The sequence below is a fragment of the Euprymna scolopes genome, chromosome 29, assembly GCF_053919585.1.
Source record: "Euprymna scolopes isolate OS-2025 chromosome 29, ASM5391958v1, whole genome shotgun sequence".
In the NCBI taxonomy this organism is placed as follows: Eukaryota; Metazoa; Mollusca; class Cephalopoda; order Sepiida; family Sepiolidae; genus Euprymna; species Euprymna scolopes.
Window position 1 is genome coordinate 14111261 of NC_136510.1, and position 20934 is coordinate 14132194.

At 33.5% G+C, this 20934-nt stretch overlaps 1 protein-coding gene across 50 annotated transcripts in view; it reads left to right on the plus strand.

Annotated features, from left to right (window-relative positions):
• Positions 1-20934, plus strand: part of LOC145252497 (uncharacterized) — a 957520-nt gene that overhangs the window by 266674 nt on the left and 669912 nt on the right. For 47 of the 50 annotated variants that reach the window (XM_080111941.1, XM_080111971.1, XM_080111957.1 and 44 more), the window contains exons 3-4: positions 15895-15950; positions 18565-18693. In XM_080111941.1, the coding sequence (XP_079968067.1) occupies positions 15895-15950; positions 18565-18693 (185 nt within the window). The remainder of the gene's footprint in view (positions 1-15894; positions 15951-18564; positions 18694-20934) is intronic. The other 3 variants (XM_080111966.1, XM_080111960.1, XM_080111975.1) reach the window with 1 other exon arrangement.

The window sequence follows — 20934 nt, forward strand, 5'->3', positions numbered from 1 at the left end:
TTTCACCATTAAAAATATTTTCACCATTAAAATGTTTTTTCTTATTTAAAAAATAATTGATGCATTTGCATAGTTTTTGATTACTCTCTTTGTTTAAATCTAACACGTCAGTATGTGAATTTTTTGCGCCATTTTGTTTATATTTTTAATAAGTTTTTAATATTGGGATAACATTGAGTAAACACTGAAAAATGTTTGATATTGATTCGGTTTGATCGTATTTTTGTTCTGAACCTAATTAGCAGCTAGCTGTACCTTCCTAGCATAATTCGAGATCTGTTGTCATTTTAGTTTAAATTTTAAAATTAAGTATAGAAATGGACTTGTGGTGCAATGGATAAAAGTGCTAAGCTTAATCAGTTCTAAGTGACAGTCTTCTGAAGGTTCAAGGTTCAATCCTCAGTACGGGTGATATAAAGAATATAATTATGAATTATTTAAAATTTCTACTCAGTCATGGCTGATGGAACACGAGAAAACTACCCTGTGGATTAAATAAAGGTTTCCATTCAAAATTCTGTACACATTCTTGAGTTCAACAAGACATATTTGAAGAAACTCGAAGGTTGGCCGATATGTTGTGAAAGTAACATTCCAGATGAGAATAGTAGTCCGAATAATACAAATATAATACAACTTATCAATCCCCATCTAAAAATTTCTGACCATATATTGAATGATTCAGAGTAAAATTGTTTCAAACTGTATTTGTTTTACCATGCTTTCCCTTTCTCTGTCCTTTTCTCCTTCCCCATCCTTTTCTCCTTCCCCGTCCTTTTCTCCTTCCCCATCCTTTTCTCCTTCCCCGTCCTTTTCTCCTTCCCCATCCTTTTCTCCTTCCCCATCCTTTTCTCCTTCCCCATCCTTTTCTCCTTCCCCGTCCTTTTCTCCTTCCCTGTCCTTTTCTCATTCTCTAGTGCTACCAGGTTGCCTGAAGTTACTTGCTTCCTGACCTAAAATGCATCAAACAGATATTTTTTTCTTTTCCTTTTTGCAAAACTCAATCATGTTATGCTAAGCCAAAAACAAAAACAACTATTTTCCTCCTCCAAAACAATCAAAACAAACACTATGAATAAATATTTGAAGATATAAAGAATTAGAAGCCTCAAATTAGTGGATTCAACATTTAATAATCCGGAAGTGGTTGATATGCCGTAAAAAATAAAAACGACCTCCTTTTTTTCTTTTCTGTTTGCTTTTAGCAAAATATACCCGAAACTTTCAATCACTTAATATCCTCTATGCTAGGTATCATAAGTATTGTGACCTTAAAGGGACCGGAAGTAATCACATGAACAGAAGGTAATGAACCGGAAGTTGTATTAACAGCAAGTACAGAAGTAATGGATTCGTAGAGATTGTTTCTTCTCACTTGTACTGATTAGTCATAAGAACTCTATTCATAGTAAGGACGAGTCCATACAGTGATGGAATAGGGTAGATCACCATTAGAAATAGAAAACATGTAAAAATATGATGTATTTAAAAAAAATGGTTTTGCAAATAGTCATTCAATTTCTTCAAATATGATCCATAAATCACAAGTAAATAAATAAAAGCAGTTTTAAAATATCTATTTACTTTTACCTTAAACCTAACCCTAACCTTGGTTCAGGACACTAAAAGTACAAACTAGACCCATTATTTAGCTTTGATAATCAGTTCAGGACACTAAAATATATATATTACACTCAAAGGTTGTCTAATGGTAACGTGTGTGTTTGGGGGGAGGGTTCTTAAATAGGTTTTGTATTGGAATGCCTCCAATAGGTATCGATACCTCCAATAATCGAAAAAAATCTGATTAAAGAAGGAACAACTCCTTTGATTGATTTAAATTAAAAGTTTGCCATTTTGAAACCTAAGTGTGGATGATTGTATCTTGCTAAAAATACATCTAGCACATTTTCTACTGGATTTTTTTTAAATACATCTAAAGCATTTTCTACTGGATTTTTTTTTTAAATACATCTAGCACATTTTCTACTGGATTTTTTTAAAAATACATCTAGCACATTTTCTACTGGATTTTTAAAAAATACATCTAGCACATTTTCTATTGGATTTTTTTAATACATCTAGCACATTTTCTATTGGATTTTTTTAATACATCTAGCACATTTTCTACTGGATTTTTTTTTTAATACATCTAGCACATTTTCTACTGGATATATATTTTTTTAATACATCTAGCACATTTTCTACTGGATATATATATATATATATATATATTTAATACATCTAGCACATTTTCGACTGGATTTTTTTTTTTTTAAATACATCTACCATATTTTCGACTGGATTTTTTTTTTTGAAAATACATCTACCATATTTTCGACTGGATTTTTTTTTTAAATACATCTACCATATTTTCGACTGGATTTTTTTTTTTTAAATACATCTACCATATTTTCGACTGGATTTTTTTTTTTTGAAAATACATCTAGCACATTTTCTACTGGATTTTTTTTTTAATACATCTAGCACATTTTCTACTGGATTTTTTTTAATACATCTAGCACATTTTCTACTGGATTTTTTTAATACATCTAGCACATTTTCTACTGGATTTTTTTAATACATCTAGCACATTTTCTACTGGATTTTTTTAATACATCTAGCACATTTTCTACTGGATTTTTTTAATACATCTAGCACATTTTCTACTGGATTTTTTTAATACATCTAGCACATTTTCTACTGGATTTTTTTAATACATCTAGCACATTTTCTACTGGATTTTTTTAATACATCTAGCACATTTTCTACTGGATTTTAATACATCTAGCACATTTTCTACTGGATTTTAATACATCTAGCACATTTTCTACTGGATATATTTTTTAAATACATCTAGCACATTTTCTAATGGATTTTTTAAATACATCTAGCACATTTTCAACTGGATTAAAAAAAAATACATTTAGCACATTTTCAACTTGATTTTTTAAAAAAATACATCTAGCACATTTTCTACTGGATTTTTTTTTAAATACATCTGGCACATTTTCTACTGGATATATATTTTTTTTAATACATCTAGCACATTTTCTACTGGATTTTTTTTTAATACATCTAGCACATTTTCTACTGGATTTTTTTAAAAATACATCTAGCACATTTTCTACTGGATATATATTTTTTTTAATACATCTAGCACATTTTCTACTGGATTTTTTTTAATACATCTAGCACATTTTCTACTGGATTTTTTTAAAAATACATCTGGCACATTTTCTACTGGATATATATTTTTTTTAATACATCTAGCACATTTTCTACTGGATTTTTTTTTAAATACATCTGGCACATTTTCTACTGGATATATATTTTTTTTAATACATCTAGCACATTTTCTACTGGATTTTTTTTAATACATCTAGCACATTTTCTACTGGATTTTTTTAAAAATACATCTAGCACATTTTCTACTGGATATATATTTTTTTAATACATCTAGCACATTTTCTACTGGATTTTTTTTAATACATCTAGCACATTTTCTACTGGATATATATTTTTTTAAATACATTTAGCACATTTTCTACTGGATTTTTAAAAATACATCTAGCATATTTTCTACTGGATATATATTTTTAATACATCTAGCACATTTTCGACTGGATTTTTTTTTTTTTTTTTTGAAAATACATCTAGCACATTTTCTACTGGATTTTTTTTTTTTGAAAATACATCTAGCACATTTTCTACTTTTTTTTTTTTGAAAATACATCTAGCACATTTTCTACTTTTTTTTTTTTTTTTAATACATCTAGCACATTTTCTACTGGATTATTATTATTTTTTTTAGTCATTTTTAGAATTTATACTAATTTCGACATGATGTGTAAATACATAATGCTTACACTTGAAATGCGGCTCTTTTTATCTTCCTTTCTTCCCCCCCCCCCCAAACTAGTAGTGACGCTACCCGAGAGGCTCATGGGATAAGCGTTTTCATTATTGTTATGATTTATTGCACATTTTGCTTCAGTTTTTTTTTTTTTTTAGTTTGGGGATTAACCAGGATTATCCTAACCTCCTTTTTAATAAACAGTTGTAAAAATTCAGTTCATTCACTTGTCCTCATAAAAACCGCCATGTTTTTACTTTTTTTTTTTTTTGCTTGAGGGATTTTCAAGTGTGTAAATTTTGTCCAATTTAACGAGTTTGAAAAATAAATAGTAAAATGTTTGAACCCCCCAAATATATCACGTTTCTGCCTTACAAATTGGATCAGTACAACCCTGCCTTACATCGAAGGTAAATCGACATTAGTCAAATTTGTTTTGTTTGCACTTTTATTTTTCTTCTTTTCATTATCATTATTATTTTGTGTTTGGTATAGATGTCATCAAAGCCTTTGCATTCTTTTGCCTTTTTGCTAACAGCAAAGTGTAGTATCTGTTCTGGTACTACACTTCACTTTTTCTGTTCTCGGTCAGTAGATGAGAAATCCTTCTAGACGGAGACAATTTTTATTTTTGTTCCTATCCAGAGTGTCCCTTTTTGGAGAGCTGAATTTTCCCCGCATTAAAAACTGACCTTGTACCTGCCCTCATGGGGAGGCAAATAAATAAGAACAATTCGTACTACTTGGATTCTTTGGACTATTGTTCTCATCTTGAGTGTTATTTTCACAACGGTTCGGTTGATCTTTGGTGTAATGGATAAAGTACTTGCTAAAATTCAGTTGTAAGTTGCACTTTTCTGGAGGTTGAAGGTTCAATCCTCAATGAAGACGACATTTAAAATGCAATTGTGAATTATTTAATATTTTTACCCAGTCATGGCTGACAGAACGAGAACATCCTATCCTTGCGGATTAAATAAACGGGCCCTGTTTGAAATTCCATGCAGATACCCAATTTTGACAGAAAGATTCCAGAATTTAACGGAACAGTTTCCAGGTTTGAGAAGATACACCTGAAGAAGGTTGAAGGATACATCGATCGAAACATAGAAATAACCCTGTAGTTAAGAACGGTAGTCCGAATAATCAATCCTCATCTAAAAAATTCTGAAAGACAAATTTATTTTGTATTATTTATTTATGACCTGTTTCTGTTAAAAAAAATATTTAAGTCAACGTGAGTGCCAATCCTGAGCAAATTAGCCATCTTGTTTAAGGTGAAGATGACTAATTTGTTCAGAATCGGTATTTATGTTCACTTAAATAGATTATAAGTTCTTTTTAATCAATTTTTTTTATGCAGATAGGTGACAAAGGAGTTTGTAAAACAAATTAGTTTTAAACTAATTCGACAATGGAGTTTCCTTTTAAAATAATTAGTAATGATTATTAGGCACTTTTGCACTTATTGACCTGTGCTGAAATAATAAGGTTATTATTTAGAAAACCATTCTTTACATGGGGAGAGGAGGGTGTTTTGTAACTATTCTGTACTTTCACCTAACAATTAAAAAAAAAAAAAAGATATCGTAAATCTTTAATTTAACTTGAAAATACTATTTTAAAAAATAGTGCGGTTCAGTAAGTGCGCTAGCACCTATTATTATAATATCTGTTTGAATTGGGAGAGCGAGGAGCTAATATTTATATTATTGCTCTTGTCAATGTTGATAGTTCTATTTGTTTAATTTTTTTTTTTTTTTTTTTTACTGTGCATCCTTCTTCATGGGGTAGTTTGACAGTGATGTTTGTATCCTGTTTAAATATATTATTTATGTTAATTGTTTGTGTACGTTGGTGCTTAATCGATATGTCATAAAACAATGAAATAAATGTTGGGACGGAATCGAAAATTGTAAAAATCAAAACTTCTGGGAATATTGGAATTGGAAAAGTTTGTGCCTATTTTCCAATGCCAAAAACGATTTTTTCAATTTTTTTTTTTTTTCAATTTATTTTTGTTCAACACTTAAATTTATATTACTTGTACTAAATGGTAAATATTTATTGATTTTTAAACCACCAGCAAAACTAAACTCTATAGATACCCCCCCCGTTAAAGAACATTTTCATTTTTGCAAAAACACATATTACATTTTTTTTTTTTTTATTACAGTAATCCGAAAATAAAAATATTTTAAAATTCTATGGCAATATATATTTAAAATGTTAAAAAAAAAAAAAAAAAAAAAATCGAAATCGCTAAAGGTAATTGTATGGAAACTGGGGGGGAAATATTGGGAATATTGGAACCGTCCCATCACTAATATCAAACATTTTTTGCCGAATACAATCTTTTGGGAGAAATTTTCATGCTTCGGTCTCTTAATATTTCCAATATTTATAGATTAATTCAATTTGTAAGCATATACTTTATAAATAAATAGTTTGTAATCGATAAATTGTATTTAATATATAGAGGTGTAACTATCACTTTAGGTCAGAAGCACTTGGGAATAAATAGCAAACTGAAGAAAGATTCTGACACCACACAACCCACTCCAGCTCTCAATTTGGGGCCTTATCACTGGAGGTAGTTTATGATTATTTGATTGGTATTTAAAAACAATCATATGCAAAATAGGGACCGCATTATCGTCTGCATTTTCCAGGTTTTTCTTGGCATTCCTCTCGGAACTGAACCTGCTACCTCAACTGTTCTACATCTACTAACCCAAGAACTCTCCTCCATTTTTTTTCAACGTCATTATACTATCGAATTCTACTCCTCAACACATATCTCCCTACATTGTCCAGGTATCAAATATATTGAACATAAATAATCACAAGCAACACTAACAACAATGCTGGTTTAATGTGCGTTTAACATGTTGGGATGCATTAGATGGCTTTAAGAAATTGACTTCCAAACTAACCAATCTATGGCCACGAACGCGTTTCATTTCAACGAAAGACTTCGTTCAAATGAAACTTTGCATAAAAGTAGCAACTTTTCGGGTAAGTCTGATGACTACACCTGGTCGTGAAGCGTTTTAAAAGCGTAGCTTATTGGTTCTTTATTATAATAGTTGCTCCTCATATAAAGGCACTAGATGAAGGAGAATGGGCGACTCGGTCTATAGCCTAGTGTCAGATGTAGAATTTTAGGTATTTATTCATCGCTTGGGTCGATTTTTAATATTTCCTCCCATGTTTTCCTTGGCATTCCTTTGTGAACTTAATCTTCTCCGTTTTTTTTTTTTTTTTTTTTTTTTTAATTCAATTTTCACCCCCAAACAAGGCACAGTGCCACTTTGAAGCAGGGGGCTACTATCAGGGACATAATTTGCTGGGGCATTATGAAGGGAGATGAGTAGAAAGATGTTTGTTCACATTACACTTGAACTTCTGCATATCAGTACAGTTGGGAAAGCAGAATCCCGGAAGGGAGTTCCAAAGACTTGCAATTATGGGGAAGAAACTATTGGAGTAAAAGGCTTTCTTACACAAGAACTCTTATCCATTCTTTCAATGTGACCATACCATCAAAGTCTACTGCACAAATTTCCTTCTACTGTCCAGATTAAATCTTCCTCTGAGGTCATCAGATTAAACCTGCCCTTGACTCGCATTATACATCCATCGTATCATTCGCATGTCATTTCTCTTCATGCAACACATGTCTTCAACCTTCACTGGCCATGTTTCACTTTCATACGTTATTACACTGCTTACACATGCATTATAGACTCTTCCCTCCGTCAGCAGTGGTTACACTCTATCAATTAGTAATGGCAGAAGTTCTCTGAACTTATTCCATCCACTTCCAATTCTTGCAATATAGCATAGCACTTGCTTCAATCAGTAATATCCTCACAAACCTTTTTTTTTTTATGGACACCAGTCTGTTGGAGATGAAAAACAAAAATAAAAAAATATGAAAAAAGAAATTTTCAATGCAAGTAAAAAATATCTTATTTACAAATAAATAAAAACTAAATTCTCCCTCTCTCTTATATATATGACTACTTCATTTAATCACATAAATTAATATATGAAAGTATAATTTTAAGTATTTACTTCAACAGTGCTCAATACATAGGTAGAGCTAGGTAGTAAGTTGCCATATATATTTAGTAATTACTTAGTACTACTAGGTCGTAAGTTGCCATGTATATTGCTATAACTTACTATAGCAGCAGATACCCACGAAGGGTTGCTTGCGCGTGAAATTTTTGTGGCAGGATGTGTGCAATCTCCAACCACACCTCTCCTGAGACAACATTGTTAAATAAGAGTGGCAAGTAAAGTACAGGACGACTGGAAACAAATGCCGAGATAAGCGGAGAGCACATACAACACCTAGAATTCCCAAATGGTCACCCATCTGATACTAACCAGGCTTAACGTTGCTGATCTGAGAAGAACCGGTGTGTCAACGCGATTATGCCGTATAACTTACTATATATATATATATATATATATATATATGTATATACTTTTTCAATTTTTGTGTGTTGTTCTACTCCCATGCATTATCACTATAATTTTTTGGCATTCGCCTTGGAGCAGTTAAAATGCGGTAAAATTCAGTTGTGGGGCAGTTCCATCCAGACAATTTACCGCATTCCAGGCATGACTGTCCACCTCAGAAGCAGATATGAGCATTAACCAATCTCGGTTCTAGTGGCCAACTTCATAAAGACGAGGACCCACGATCAGCTCAGCATCCTATTTCACTGTCCTGAGCCACGTTTTCAGCTAGTCTTTGCATCGTGTTTTTCCAACCCTTAGGAGAGGCTGGATGGATGGCTTTGTGGATGAATTTGGTTTTATTGTTTTGTTTTACGGCATATCAACCCTTTTCGGGTTATTTAATGCTGAATCCAGTTATTTTGGAAATAGTATTCATGTTGCATCCATTTATTTGTAAAAGGCTTTTTATTCTTCAAACTTTTTGTATCTTCAATCGCTAGTTTGCAGTGTTTGGTTTGGTTGTTTTATAGTGGATTTTATCGTTTTTGTTCTCTGCCATGCAGAACATGAATGAGTTTTGTAATGGGAGAGGGGAAAAGGGTTACAGTATTCGTTTTTGGTGCATTTTAAGTTTGGAAACCAGTCAGGAAGTGGGGGAGATAGAATGAGAAATGGGAAGAAGGAAAGTGGGGAAAAGGTGGGTTGTTTTTGTTTTTGTTTTCGCAGAACATGATTAAGTTTTGCAAAAGGAAGTAGAAAAACAAAAATCTTCTTACATCAATGTTAGGTGCATTTCGTCTCAGGAAGCCAATATCTTCAGACAACCTGATCTGGTAGCAACAGCTTTGTGGATGAAGTCATTTACATAACGATGGAAAGCATGACTGAACCAATGCAAACGTAACATGAGGAGAGCTTGTTGTATAAAGGATATGTTGCAGCGATAATGAACAGTGGTAATGCTCTGCTAGTTAGTAATAACAAGAGTTCCCTGAACTTACTTCAGCCACTCCTGATTCTTGCAATCACACCAGCACCTGTGCTCCCATTAATAATATTGTAGCAGAGTTTTTTTTTTTTATATTAATATCGGATGATGAATAAAAAGAAAAAAATATAAAAATTGAAATTTTCAATGCAAATAGAAAACATTGTATTTGTAAACATGGCATTTGCAAGATGACTTACGAGGTGCCAAACTTTTTTGTATGGGGACTTTTATTGATAGTACATACATGGAACTTTAATCTCCTCTGAAGTAATCTCCTCTGGCTGCAATGCACTTGTTGTACCGTTCCAACAACTTCTCGAGGGCCTCTTGGAAATCCTCTTGTGTGAGCGTGTCAATGACCCTCGTCACAGCCTCTTTCATCTCCTCAATTGTCTCATAACGACAGCCACTAAGGTTTTCCTTGAGCTTAGGGAATAACCAAAAGTCACAGGGAGCAAGGTCTGGACTATAGGGAGGGTGAGGAACTCTTGATGCCCATCTATGGAGTGGTGCATTTACGCAAATCTTTCGTATCTTCAGTTCCTCATGAATTATTGTATGTACAGTTCCCACACTGACATCAAATTGTGCACTTATTGTCTCTATAGACACACGACGGTCCTTATCCATGAAATTCTTTATTCGACCAATCAACTGGTGTTCTGACTTCCTTACTCCTCCCACACCTCTTATCTCTCACAGACTCCCTACCTTTCTTGAATCTCTTATGCCACTCTAAAACTGATACTCGATCCATGCAAGATGGTCCAAAAGCAGTCTGAAACATTCCGTTAGTTTCTGTGGCCAAAAGCATTTCATAAGTTTTGGTGGCTTTTTTTTTTTTTTTTTTTTTTTTCAAATTTAAAACAGAATTTTATTGTATATTGTTGTGGTAAAATGTCCTCGCATTCAGAATGCATTTTTTGAAATTCACCAGCTGTGACAACCAGGCTTTAGAAGGGTGTATTCCAATTCCTGCTTAATTCATCTTGATGTGAAATCACAAAAATTGATCAGTCATCTCATAAGATGTATAGCAATAAGATACTGAATTTTTAAGAGTCTACAACAATTTTAAATGCTTGTACAAAAAAGTCTAGAAACTTATTGAATGCACCTTGTATCCTTTCTTGTAAAATAAATGCTCCATAAGTACAACTGTATGTTTTGACAACAATCGCTGACCTCAACGTTGTTTCCGTGGTCGTCTTCGCTTTCATCTTCTCTTCCAGCCATGTTATACTCTCTGTCACATTAGCGGCTGCCGACGGGGGCATGCATATATCAATAAAAGAGAAAATACAGAAAACACAAACTCCGACACATTCAGTTGGACTCTGGGTGCGTGCGTGACACCATCTTGGAAAACGACCCTCTTTTAGTTATTTGTCGTCGGTTGACATTTACTCATTTCGGCCTCCTAAAGCTCTTTCAATCTGGTCCAACACGCAACCTGCCTTCAACCGTCCATCACTGAAAACAGTCCTCTATCACAAATTCAAGATTGTCTGTAAACTGTCCCTAACTGGTGTAAACTGTAGTGATTTCTTTCTTTCTTTTTTTTTTTTTTTTTTTTGTGGACTGTTATCCTCATCTTCATAGTTGTTGTTTTACCATATTTCGGCTAACTCATCCTCTAGCCTTTTCCAGGTGGTTAACCACGACAGGATAGGAATGCTGAGTCTTCTAACTGTATTCCCAGCAATTACTGCCTTCCATAGTTGTTATTGTCTCACTACGTTTTGACCAACTAATCCTCAGGCCTGTTTTGGATAGGATTGAAACTGCTCTCTTCAGAAAATGCTCACCTATAATTGTAGAGACTCAACACCTCTATCCAATGCAGCATCCGTCTCAAAAACACAAATTATGAAGCCTCATCTCAAAGGATTCCAAAAAAACACACACACACACACACATATATATATATATAATACTTGTCGTAAAACTCCTTCCCACTCTTCAAACTGTCCATAAACTAATTCTAAATATGTTATTGACCTCTATGTCAGATCTTTGTCGCAGTTACCACCACACCTTGATTAACAATCCCATTTCAGATGCTTTTGTATGCCTTGGTAACCCCCACATTTTGTTTCTACTAATCTCACTTCGTATACAATTCTTCTGCTTTTCAACTTTTTTTTTTTTTTTTTTCATATATTTCTTTTTCTTGTAACTCCCTAACACTTTCAGCGGGGGGACGGGGGGGGGGGGGCAATAATATCGCAAATCGATCAGTCGGCAATTTTTCTCCGCCTTGATCCAAGACGTCATTTTCTTGATTCATAGTAGACTGTTTCTGATTTCGTTTTTGAGTGTAGCAGTTGCATAATTGTGATCAATTTTCTTTAGCACTTGTATGATTTCACTCGCAGAATGATTGATTTGTTATTCGGCCCAAACACATTTCTGCCAAATACCACTTCCTTCCACATCTATGTAATCTGTCAAGGCCTTTTTGTTGTCGATTGACGTCAGTTCATCTCAATCTGTTTTAAGCCACACACAACCTTCCTTTCTACTGTCCCAAACTCAAAACTGTCTTCAACTGTCACAAACTCAAGACTGTCCGTAACTGTGGCAAAATTCACTATAAACTAACTCTAAATATATCTACCTTTATGACAGGTCTTTGTACCAGTTACCAGCACACCTTGATTAACAGTCCTATTTCAGATGATTTTGTGGGCGTTTATGAACCACTCCTCCACATTTTCTTTTGACTAACCTTTGTACTGCTTATCAACATTTTCTCTTTTTTTTGTTGTTTTTTTTTATTTTTTTTATTATTTTTTTTATTATTATTTTTCTTTTCTTGTACTTCCTAACACTTTGGCGAAAGGAGATGTTGAACTTTTTGTGTGTGTGTGTGTTTTTTTTAAATATCCGCCATGTTGCATGTTCAATTGATATGTAATGCTTAATATTTCAAGACTTTGATTAAATTTTGACTCTAAGACGTTTCAATAAATTGTCACCCACAAATGAATAGTGTAGAGCGGTCAGTGTCTTGAATGTCAGGATGGAAAGTAGCCATTTTGTTGAATCAGCCGTGTTTTATATATATATTTATATATATATATATATATATACATATATATATATATATATATATATATATATATATATATATATATATATATATGTACACACACATCTGACTTGAATTGAATAAGAAAAAGGTCACCACAATGTTGTTCTTACAACGTTTCAGCCGAGGTAACCTCCAACTTTCTTTAGGTGTATCTTGTTTGCAAGGACCCGTGGTGTAATGGATAAAATGTTGGATAAATGAACTTGGGAGATTGTGCACACACACACAAATTCCAGGTTAGCAGACAACAAAGAAATTACCATGTTGGACTTCGACCTTTATCCAGTGCAAAACATTAAACTGTCCAAGAAGTAGAATAGAATGATCAACAGTTGCTATGATTCAGTTCCATTAAAAAGATACGCTTTTGAATAAAGCATTAAATTATCGCAGTCAAAGAGGATATTTACTTCTCTGACTGAGGATAGAACATATATTAAACATTAAAAAAAATAGCAATTAGGCACAATTCTTTTCTCTTTCTTTTCTCTTTTTTTTTCTTGTTTTACCTTTTCTTTCTTTTTCATTTTTTCTTTTGCTCTTCTTTCTCTTTTTCCTTTTCTTTTTCCTTTTTTCCTTTTCTTTCCCGTTTTCTTTTTATTTTCTTTTTACCTTTTTCCTTTACTTTCTCCTTTTTTCTTTTCCTTCTCTTTTTCTTTTTTCTTTTCTCTTTTATTTCTCTTTAGTTATATCTCATTTTTCTTTATTCTTTTTCTTTCCCCTTTTTCTTTCCCCTTTTCTATTTTCTCGTTTCTGCTATGTCGTTTTCTTTTTCACATATGACAAAAAAAAAAAAAAAAAAAAAAACAAGCAAGAAAACGCCATTTTATTCTTACGATAAACTTTCTATTTTCTTCTCTTTTTCATATATTCTTTTTCGTCGCCATTTTCCACCGTGCATCTTTGAAGTCTCCATGAAGTTCCGGTTTAATTTCAAATGTTTTCCTTAATTGCTGTGAACTTTCCATCCTCGCAGATGTTCAATCTTCCATTCCAAGCATTCTTGATATTTATCTTGGAATGGTAAAACCATCACCTGATTTTGACCAGAGAAATGTGGGAGTGAGGGGGGGGGGGAGGCGAGGTAACCGCACAATTTAGTTCGATTTAATCACCTTACCTTATAAAGACATTCAGCTGTTTTCTGGATATATTTTTTAATTTCTAGAAATAGATGAGAAAATCTTTCAACCTATTTTTTCTCGTATTATTTAGATTAGTTTTTTTTTTTAAGGAAAGGAGTTCAGTCTTAGTAGTATTAAATGTTACCATCCATTTACGGCCTCATTTCACTACAGACTGAAGCTTGTTTTCTAGAGTTTCTGCCAATACCTTGTCTATGCATAATAGAATTTTTCTATTCAAGAGCATGGTATCATCAGCAAATTTATCTATCTCGGACACAATTTTATCAGGGAGGTAATTTATGAATATCAGGAATGATAAAAGTCCAAGGAATTTTTTATTATTTTTTATTATTTTTTTATCATTATTTATTTTTTATTATTTTTATTATTTATTTTTTTTATTATTATTTATTTTTTATTATTTTTTATTATTATTTATTTTTTATTTTTATTATTTTTATTTATTATTATTTATTTTTTATTATTTTTTATTATTTATTTTTATTATTTTTTATTATTTTTTATTATTTATTTTTTATTATTTTTTATTATTATTTATATTTTATTATTATTTATTTTTATTATTTTTTATTATTTTTATTATTTTTTATTATTTTTTATCATTGCTTCTGTTTGAATTTGTTTTGCTTAAAAATCAAATTATACTCAATTTCAACCACTAGCGATTAGTACACCATTGTCCCGGTGACCACTGTACACTCAGTAACCTTTATCCTTGAGTGGCCTTCAAGCCTTGACATGTGGCGACTCCCTTGTAAAAAGAAAAAAAGAAACATGATGTAATTCATAAATCTATGATATCAGGTCAATGCTATAATTCTTTTGCTAAGGTAATATTTTAAGCTCTATTTTATAAGAAAGTCCAAATAAGTCAGTTGGTAGAAGATCTCAAAGTTTCGGTTTCAATTTCCGGTCATGTCATCAATTTTATTTGTTGGGAATTATTTACTATCGATGCAATTTTTTCCATTTCTAAAAGTAGTTCTTTGATATTTTCAAATGAGGCAAATTCCACAATGTATATATGACGTTTAAAAAAATGGTGACAGACAAACAGACAGACAATATCTGTATTTATAAAAAAAACCCAAAAAAACACTATTTGCAACAATGCAGATAAGCGATCTCTAAATCATTCGATGTTTGCTTGATACTGATTGAATCAAATGCTTGATTTCAGTTGGTTCTCAATATGAGACTTTTGTTAATCAGAAATAGCTAAAAACTGAATCGCATTTATTCTATAGGTTCGAATACTCTGTATATCAAGTTTCAATCCTGTTAGTAGTCAAGTACACGGTGGAACGATAAAAATGTCGCCCTAAAGAAAACAACGCTACAGCTTTATTTTAAAACTTTTATTGAAAAAATCAATTAAAGTAACTTGATTATGTAGTAGAGCTGACATCTATTCAATGTAGCCGCCTTCACCCTCAATCACTACCTCGATATGGGTCCGGAACTGAGAGCATGCCTTTTCCACAAATACTGGCAGGAGCTCGGCAAATACTCAGTGGATGGTGGCGATCAAGCTGGCTTTGGTGTTGTGGGAGGTCATGTTGGTGATGTTCTCGACGTATGACCAAACGAAGTAGTCTAGCGGATTCAGGTCAGGGGAGGAGGAGGGGGGGGGGTCAGTGAAAGAAAGGTACAAAGTCCTTGCACTCATTCTGAAGCCAGGCCTGGGTCTCTTTGGATTTGTGCTGCGACACCCAAGGTCTGCCAGCAGCCACCTGATTGCACTAGGAGATCACCACACCCTTCAGCGCATCCAGGTACATTTTGGTGTTGACTTTCAAGCCGATTTCAAAGATGTGAGGTGGCATGATGTGGCCTCACTTGAAACCACACCAAAGACCATAACCGTGGCCACAAACTTCATTGAGCTGTGCCCTCAGGTGTTGAACTGTCCGGATTTGTATTTTGAGGGTGCTGGCAATGGTCCTATTATCAACTAGGATCATAGAGAGCATAAGTTGTACAGCGGCGCATCTCTGATCTCACTCGTTGAACATTGTGTCAGTTTCAGACATGATAGAAGGCTCCTATCATGATTGGGATTTGTACACAACTGGCCAACTAGTAGATAATCAGCAACAAAAAAAAAAAAGAAAACTGGTTTTATCAAACAAAAATGGAATCATGTCGTCTTTTCTAGGGCGACAATTTTATTGTCGCCTCCTGTAGTTAAGATCTCTGATATTTTGAAATCAGACGAATGTCACAGTGTTTACATTAAAAAAAAAAAAAAAAACTGGGACTGATGGATCAAATCTTTATTTATATTAGATATTCTATTGAATTTTTTTGTTTTGTTTTCCTTCAGAATCCGAACAGTCAATGGAGATACAAACAAACCTACACATGTTCAAATGAATTCAGGTAAGCGTTCCATTCTTTTAAATTGCAAATTTCTATTTCGTTATTTTTACGATTACTGTTTCCATTTCACTTCCGGTTGCCTTTCCCTAATATTAAGAATTTTTTTTTTTTTTCTAAATAATATTATTTAGAAAAGCCTTTTTTAACATGGAGAAGGTGGGGGTGGGGGATTCCTTTACCTATTCCTTACTTTCATCTAACAATTTAAGACACAAAAGATATTGTAAAAAAATCAATTAAAATCAAAGGAGCAAGCGGAAGTGAAGTGGAAGCCGTCATCGTAAAGATAGCCTTTCATTTTAATACATAGACATGAAATATGAAAATAAACATTTAGGAAATCTATTGGAAACAAGCGATCACTACAAGAAGATTGTGAGCCACGCTAATAGGATCCATAACTTTGGGGTACAAATGAATATTGTATTACATTGAAGAAAATAAACAAACGTTTCTGAATTTTTGAGATGAAGATTGATTATTCATATCATTTAGATTCTTTGGACTATTGCTTTCACCTTGAGTGTTATTTTCACAACATTTCTGTCGATATAACCTCCAACCTTCTTCAAGTGTATCTTGTCAAAGTCCAGAACCTTTCTATCGAACTCTGAAATCTACAAAGAATTCAGCGTAATTCAGTTGTAAGTTGGTCTCTTCTGGAGGTTGACGGTTCAATCCTCAGTGCCGCGGACACTTGAAATACAATTTTGAATTACTTAGGATTCCCACCCAGCTATGACTGACGGAAAAAAAAGCATGCTATCCATATGTTAAATAAGTGGTTCCATTTGAAATTCTGTGCAGTTTTAAGTTTGACGGAAAGATTCCCGAGTTCAATAAGATACATCTGAGAAGGTCGTTGGTTACATCGACCGAAACATTATGAAAATGACACTCAAGATGAGAACAGTAGTCCGAAGAATGCAAATAATATGAATAGACAAAGTATATTTTACTTTGCATCATAAACCGGAAGTTGTTTGTACATAATTACATAGAACATGAAGAGCGTCTTTCTTAGAACTGCACACCTGTGGAACTTTCTTCCATTTGCCTGCTTTCCAGCTGACTACAATATGGTCGTCTTCAAGTCCAATGTAAACAAGTTCTTGATGAGCCATTCCCCTTAAGAAATCCAATTTACGAAATTTACATTTCTAACGATTACTATGATATTGTCCCTTTGGCTACTGTACACTCTTTAACCATTATCCTTGAGTGGCCTCTGGGCCTTGATAAGTGGTGCTTCCTTTGTAAAAAAGAAAAAGAACTTTGATTTGGTTGAATAGGTGCAGTTAGCTAGACATCTATTCGATTTGACTAAATCTGAGCGTGAACGTCACACCTGTGTTTCTTTGAAGTATCGGAAATGCAATACGTCATTGCGAAGGGGTGGGGGAATGTAACATTTTCACATTAATCAAATCGTTCGCACATTGTTGTTTTGAACAAACGCATAGGGTGCACATTTGCACTTTTGCTAGTGATCAATCAAAAGATAATAATAAACAAAGTCTTTTTACATACGTGCACGGTCGTTGGCCTTTTATCCTTTTTGTCATCGCTTTTCCATGTGTGAATTGTGACTCTTTGAGGTCACTGATCTTATGTTTAACTGAAAACGAATCTAGTCATGCATGGAAACAATGCAGACCGATTGGCTTTCAAAGGTTTTATTTAGAGAAGGGTTGTGCAGGAGAGGAGAGACCAATCTAACTTTGATTACTTGTTTTCTTTTTTTTTGTTTTTTTTTTAAACTTAATCTTACGATTGAAGTACCACTAAGACAGGCGCCATTGGCAATGATATTTAACAATTTTTTATATAAATGTGTGAACATAAAATTCCGTGTTGAAATATTGTTGAGTAGGATTTTTTTTTCTTTAGGATTTACTTAAAATTAATTTGAACTGTTTGCAATTTTGTTGCTTCATTATTTATCTAAATATTTTTCATGTTAAAAAGATTTGTCGGAATTTAAATGGTTTTATTATTTATGTACGACAAATTAGACACGACAAACGGCTCCTGCTGATTCTCTATTTATGCAATATTTAATCTGAAAGAGAGATTAAAAGAAAGCAACACGTCAGCATGTCAAAATTAAAATCTGCTTCTTGTTCTTGACATAAAAATCCTAGGTTGCTCCAATGGCTTTCCTAAATGTGACACAAATAAAGAATCAAGAGGATTCATTTCTCGTGACTTGTCATGCCTTAATTTGTTGTACATAAATAGTAAAACCCATTTTTAAAGTCAGACCTAAATAGCAATGCATTGGCCTATTCGCTGCTTGATTTTGACTAACCAGCCATGTTTGACAAGGAAAATCCTCATCCAATATAAAAGGAAGTAACTCTACTGATTGCATTTTAAAATCCTAGGTTGCTCCAATGGCGTGCCTAAATGTGACACAAATAAATGGAATCATGTTTGACTTAATTATATTTAAACAAAATTTTTTCTTTTGTCATTTTTTTTTTCTTTTTTGGCTTTGTTTTAATTTGTTAATTTTTTTGGTTGTAATTTTGTCATTTTTTTTTTTTGTGTGTGTGTGTGTCTGTGAAGTCAATGGTACAATTTGTTGATTAATGTTGGGCTATGATTACAGATACGATAGATTCGAGCCGTCATCAGGCAACTTGTGAACTTATGATGAACCCCCATCTTCATACGGACCAACATTGTCCACCTGCGGCTGCTGCGGCCACATTACCATGGAATCGGCCACCCAAATATGGTTTGTCATCATCGTCTACGGAATGGGTCTTGCTAGATGTGGAATGAATTACTTTAGGCCAAACTAGTTGAATCTACAGAGAGATATGATTTCTTTCATCCTCTTTCTCCTCCTCTGTAGTAACTCTTTTTGCTTGCGAACTTAGTGGACTATTTTTTTTTTTTTTTTTTTTTGTAGAAGTCTGGGTTTCTCTTTTTCTTTTTTTTAAGTATGATAACTGTGTCCCGTTTATTCTTATTGACTTGATAAATAACATTCTTTGTAATTGATAATTCTTTTTTCACGTATTCAAATAACATTTTCATTTTACTTCCTCATTTTGAATGTTCCCTCTAAGTTGTGGTGTTTTTGAAATATATATATATTTATATATATGTACTAGCAGGACCTGTTAACCGTCATTGCCCGGTCATACAATATGCTTAAACAGGATATTTTAATTTATGCAGAGGTGTTTTGAAACTTACTTATTCTCAATATAAGTAATCTGTCACGGGAACGATTTACGCATGCACAGTCGTGAAACAATTGACAAACAGATAAAAATTCAATGACCCCCTACATACCAGTTTTTAAATTTTTACCTCTTAGCAGCCCTTTTTTTTTTCTGGATGAAAACCGATTAAAAAGTTTCCACATGTCTGAATACCCTATGTACCAAATTTCAAGTCTGTAGATTAAAATATATATATATATAGGCTGACAAGTGTCTTCACACACACACATTCTCACTTTTACAGCTATACTAGCTGGATGCCCAGCATTGCCCGGTCGTACAATACGCTTAAACAAGATATTTTAATTTATGCAGATTGTGTATGATTTATTGTACAATTAATCTTCTATTAATTGTTATATATTACGAGGAATAATTTGCCTGGTGAACTAATTTGCAAAAATAAAAATAATTAAAAAATAATAATGATAATGTAGTTCATCAAATTTCATCTGTGTTTGTTTACAATATCATATCAGCCAATATTTGGACTTGACGATGAATGCCCTGGAAAAGTCACTTCTGATTAATTTTTAGTTTTAAAATATGCAAAGGAAGAAATGATTTGCGGTGGTTTTAAATGGTACCTCTTTTATTGTAAAAATAAATACGAATAAACCTAGAACCCCATCCTCCAACATAGACCTCTACTACCAAGTCTCCTTCTCCAACATCAGGGGTCTACGTTCCAACCTTCCAGGGGTTGAAACCCAATTACAGGAGAAGAAACCGGACTTACTCTTTCTAAGCGAAATGGCATAAGGCTGACCACTTCCTTAGATGAGTTCATAATAAAAGGATACTCTAACTTAACATCTAAATCTGACTTCCAAGATCGACATGGACATGGATTATGTGCCTACATTTAAGATGGCTTCCCGTGTGGTAGAGATATCTCCAGAGAATACCCTAATTTACCTTATATGTGCTTCCGGGTTGCACTTGCTTACACTACCGCATTCATATTTGCCCTCTATCGCCCCCACAACAGCAGGGTTACTGTCCTTAAGAGTATATCTGAGAAAATTGACCTCATCCTGTCTGCTCATCCTTCGGCTACCATTCACATTTGTGGTGACTTCAATGTCCATAATGTGGAATGGTTGACCCACTCAAATAAGACAGATGATGAGGGGAGGTTCTGTCATGATTTTGCCATTGCCTATGACCTCACTCAGATTGTTCACGAACCCACCCGTGTGCCCGATACTACTGGTCAGTATGCAAGCCTTCTAGACCTTTTTCTCTCAACTTCCCCATAGCTATATTCATGTTCCGTTCTATCTCCCCTGGGATCCTCCGATCACACAGTTGTATCAGTTAAGATAAAAATGAAATACAATAAGTCTGGAGATGTACCTCTCCACCGTACTGTATATCGATACTCTATGGCTGACTGGGATAGCTTCCGTACATTCATATCTGATCTACCTCTGCATTCCATGTTTAAAAAGGATGTATCCTCTATAGTGTCAGACCTGACCGAATGGTTAATTGTAAGCATAGACCGATTCATACCATCCAAAAAATTCCAACAAAAACCTATCAGCCAGCTATAGTTCTCCCCAGAATGTGCTGCTGCCATCGCGCACAGAAATCACTTTTTCCATAGCTATCAATGTAATAGATGTACTGAGACTAAAGCTGCCTTCAGGACTGCCAGCAACCACTGTAAAAGAGTAATAAAAAATGCAAGAGAACTATATGCTCAGTCCGTCAAATCCAAAGTAGCTGAGCAGCAGCTT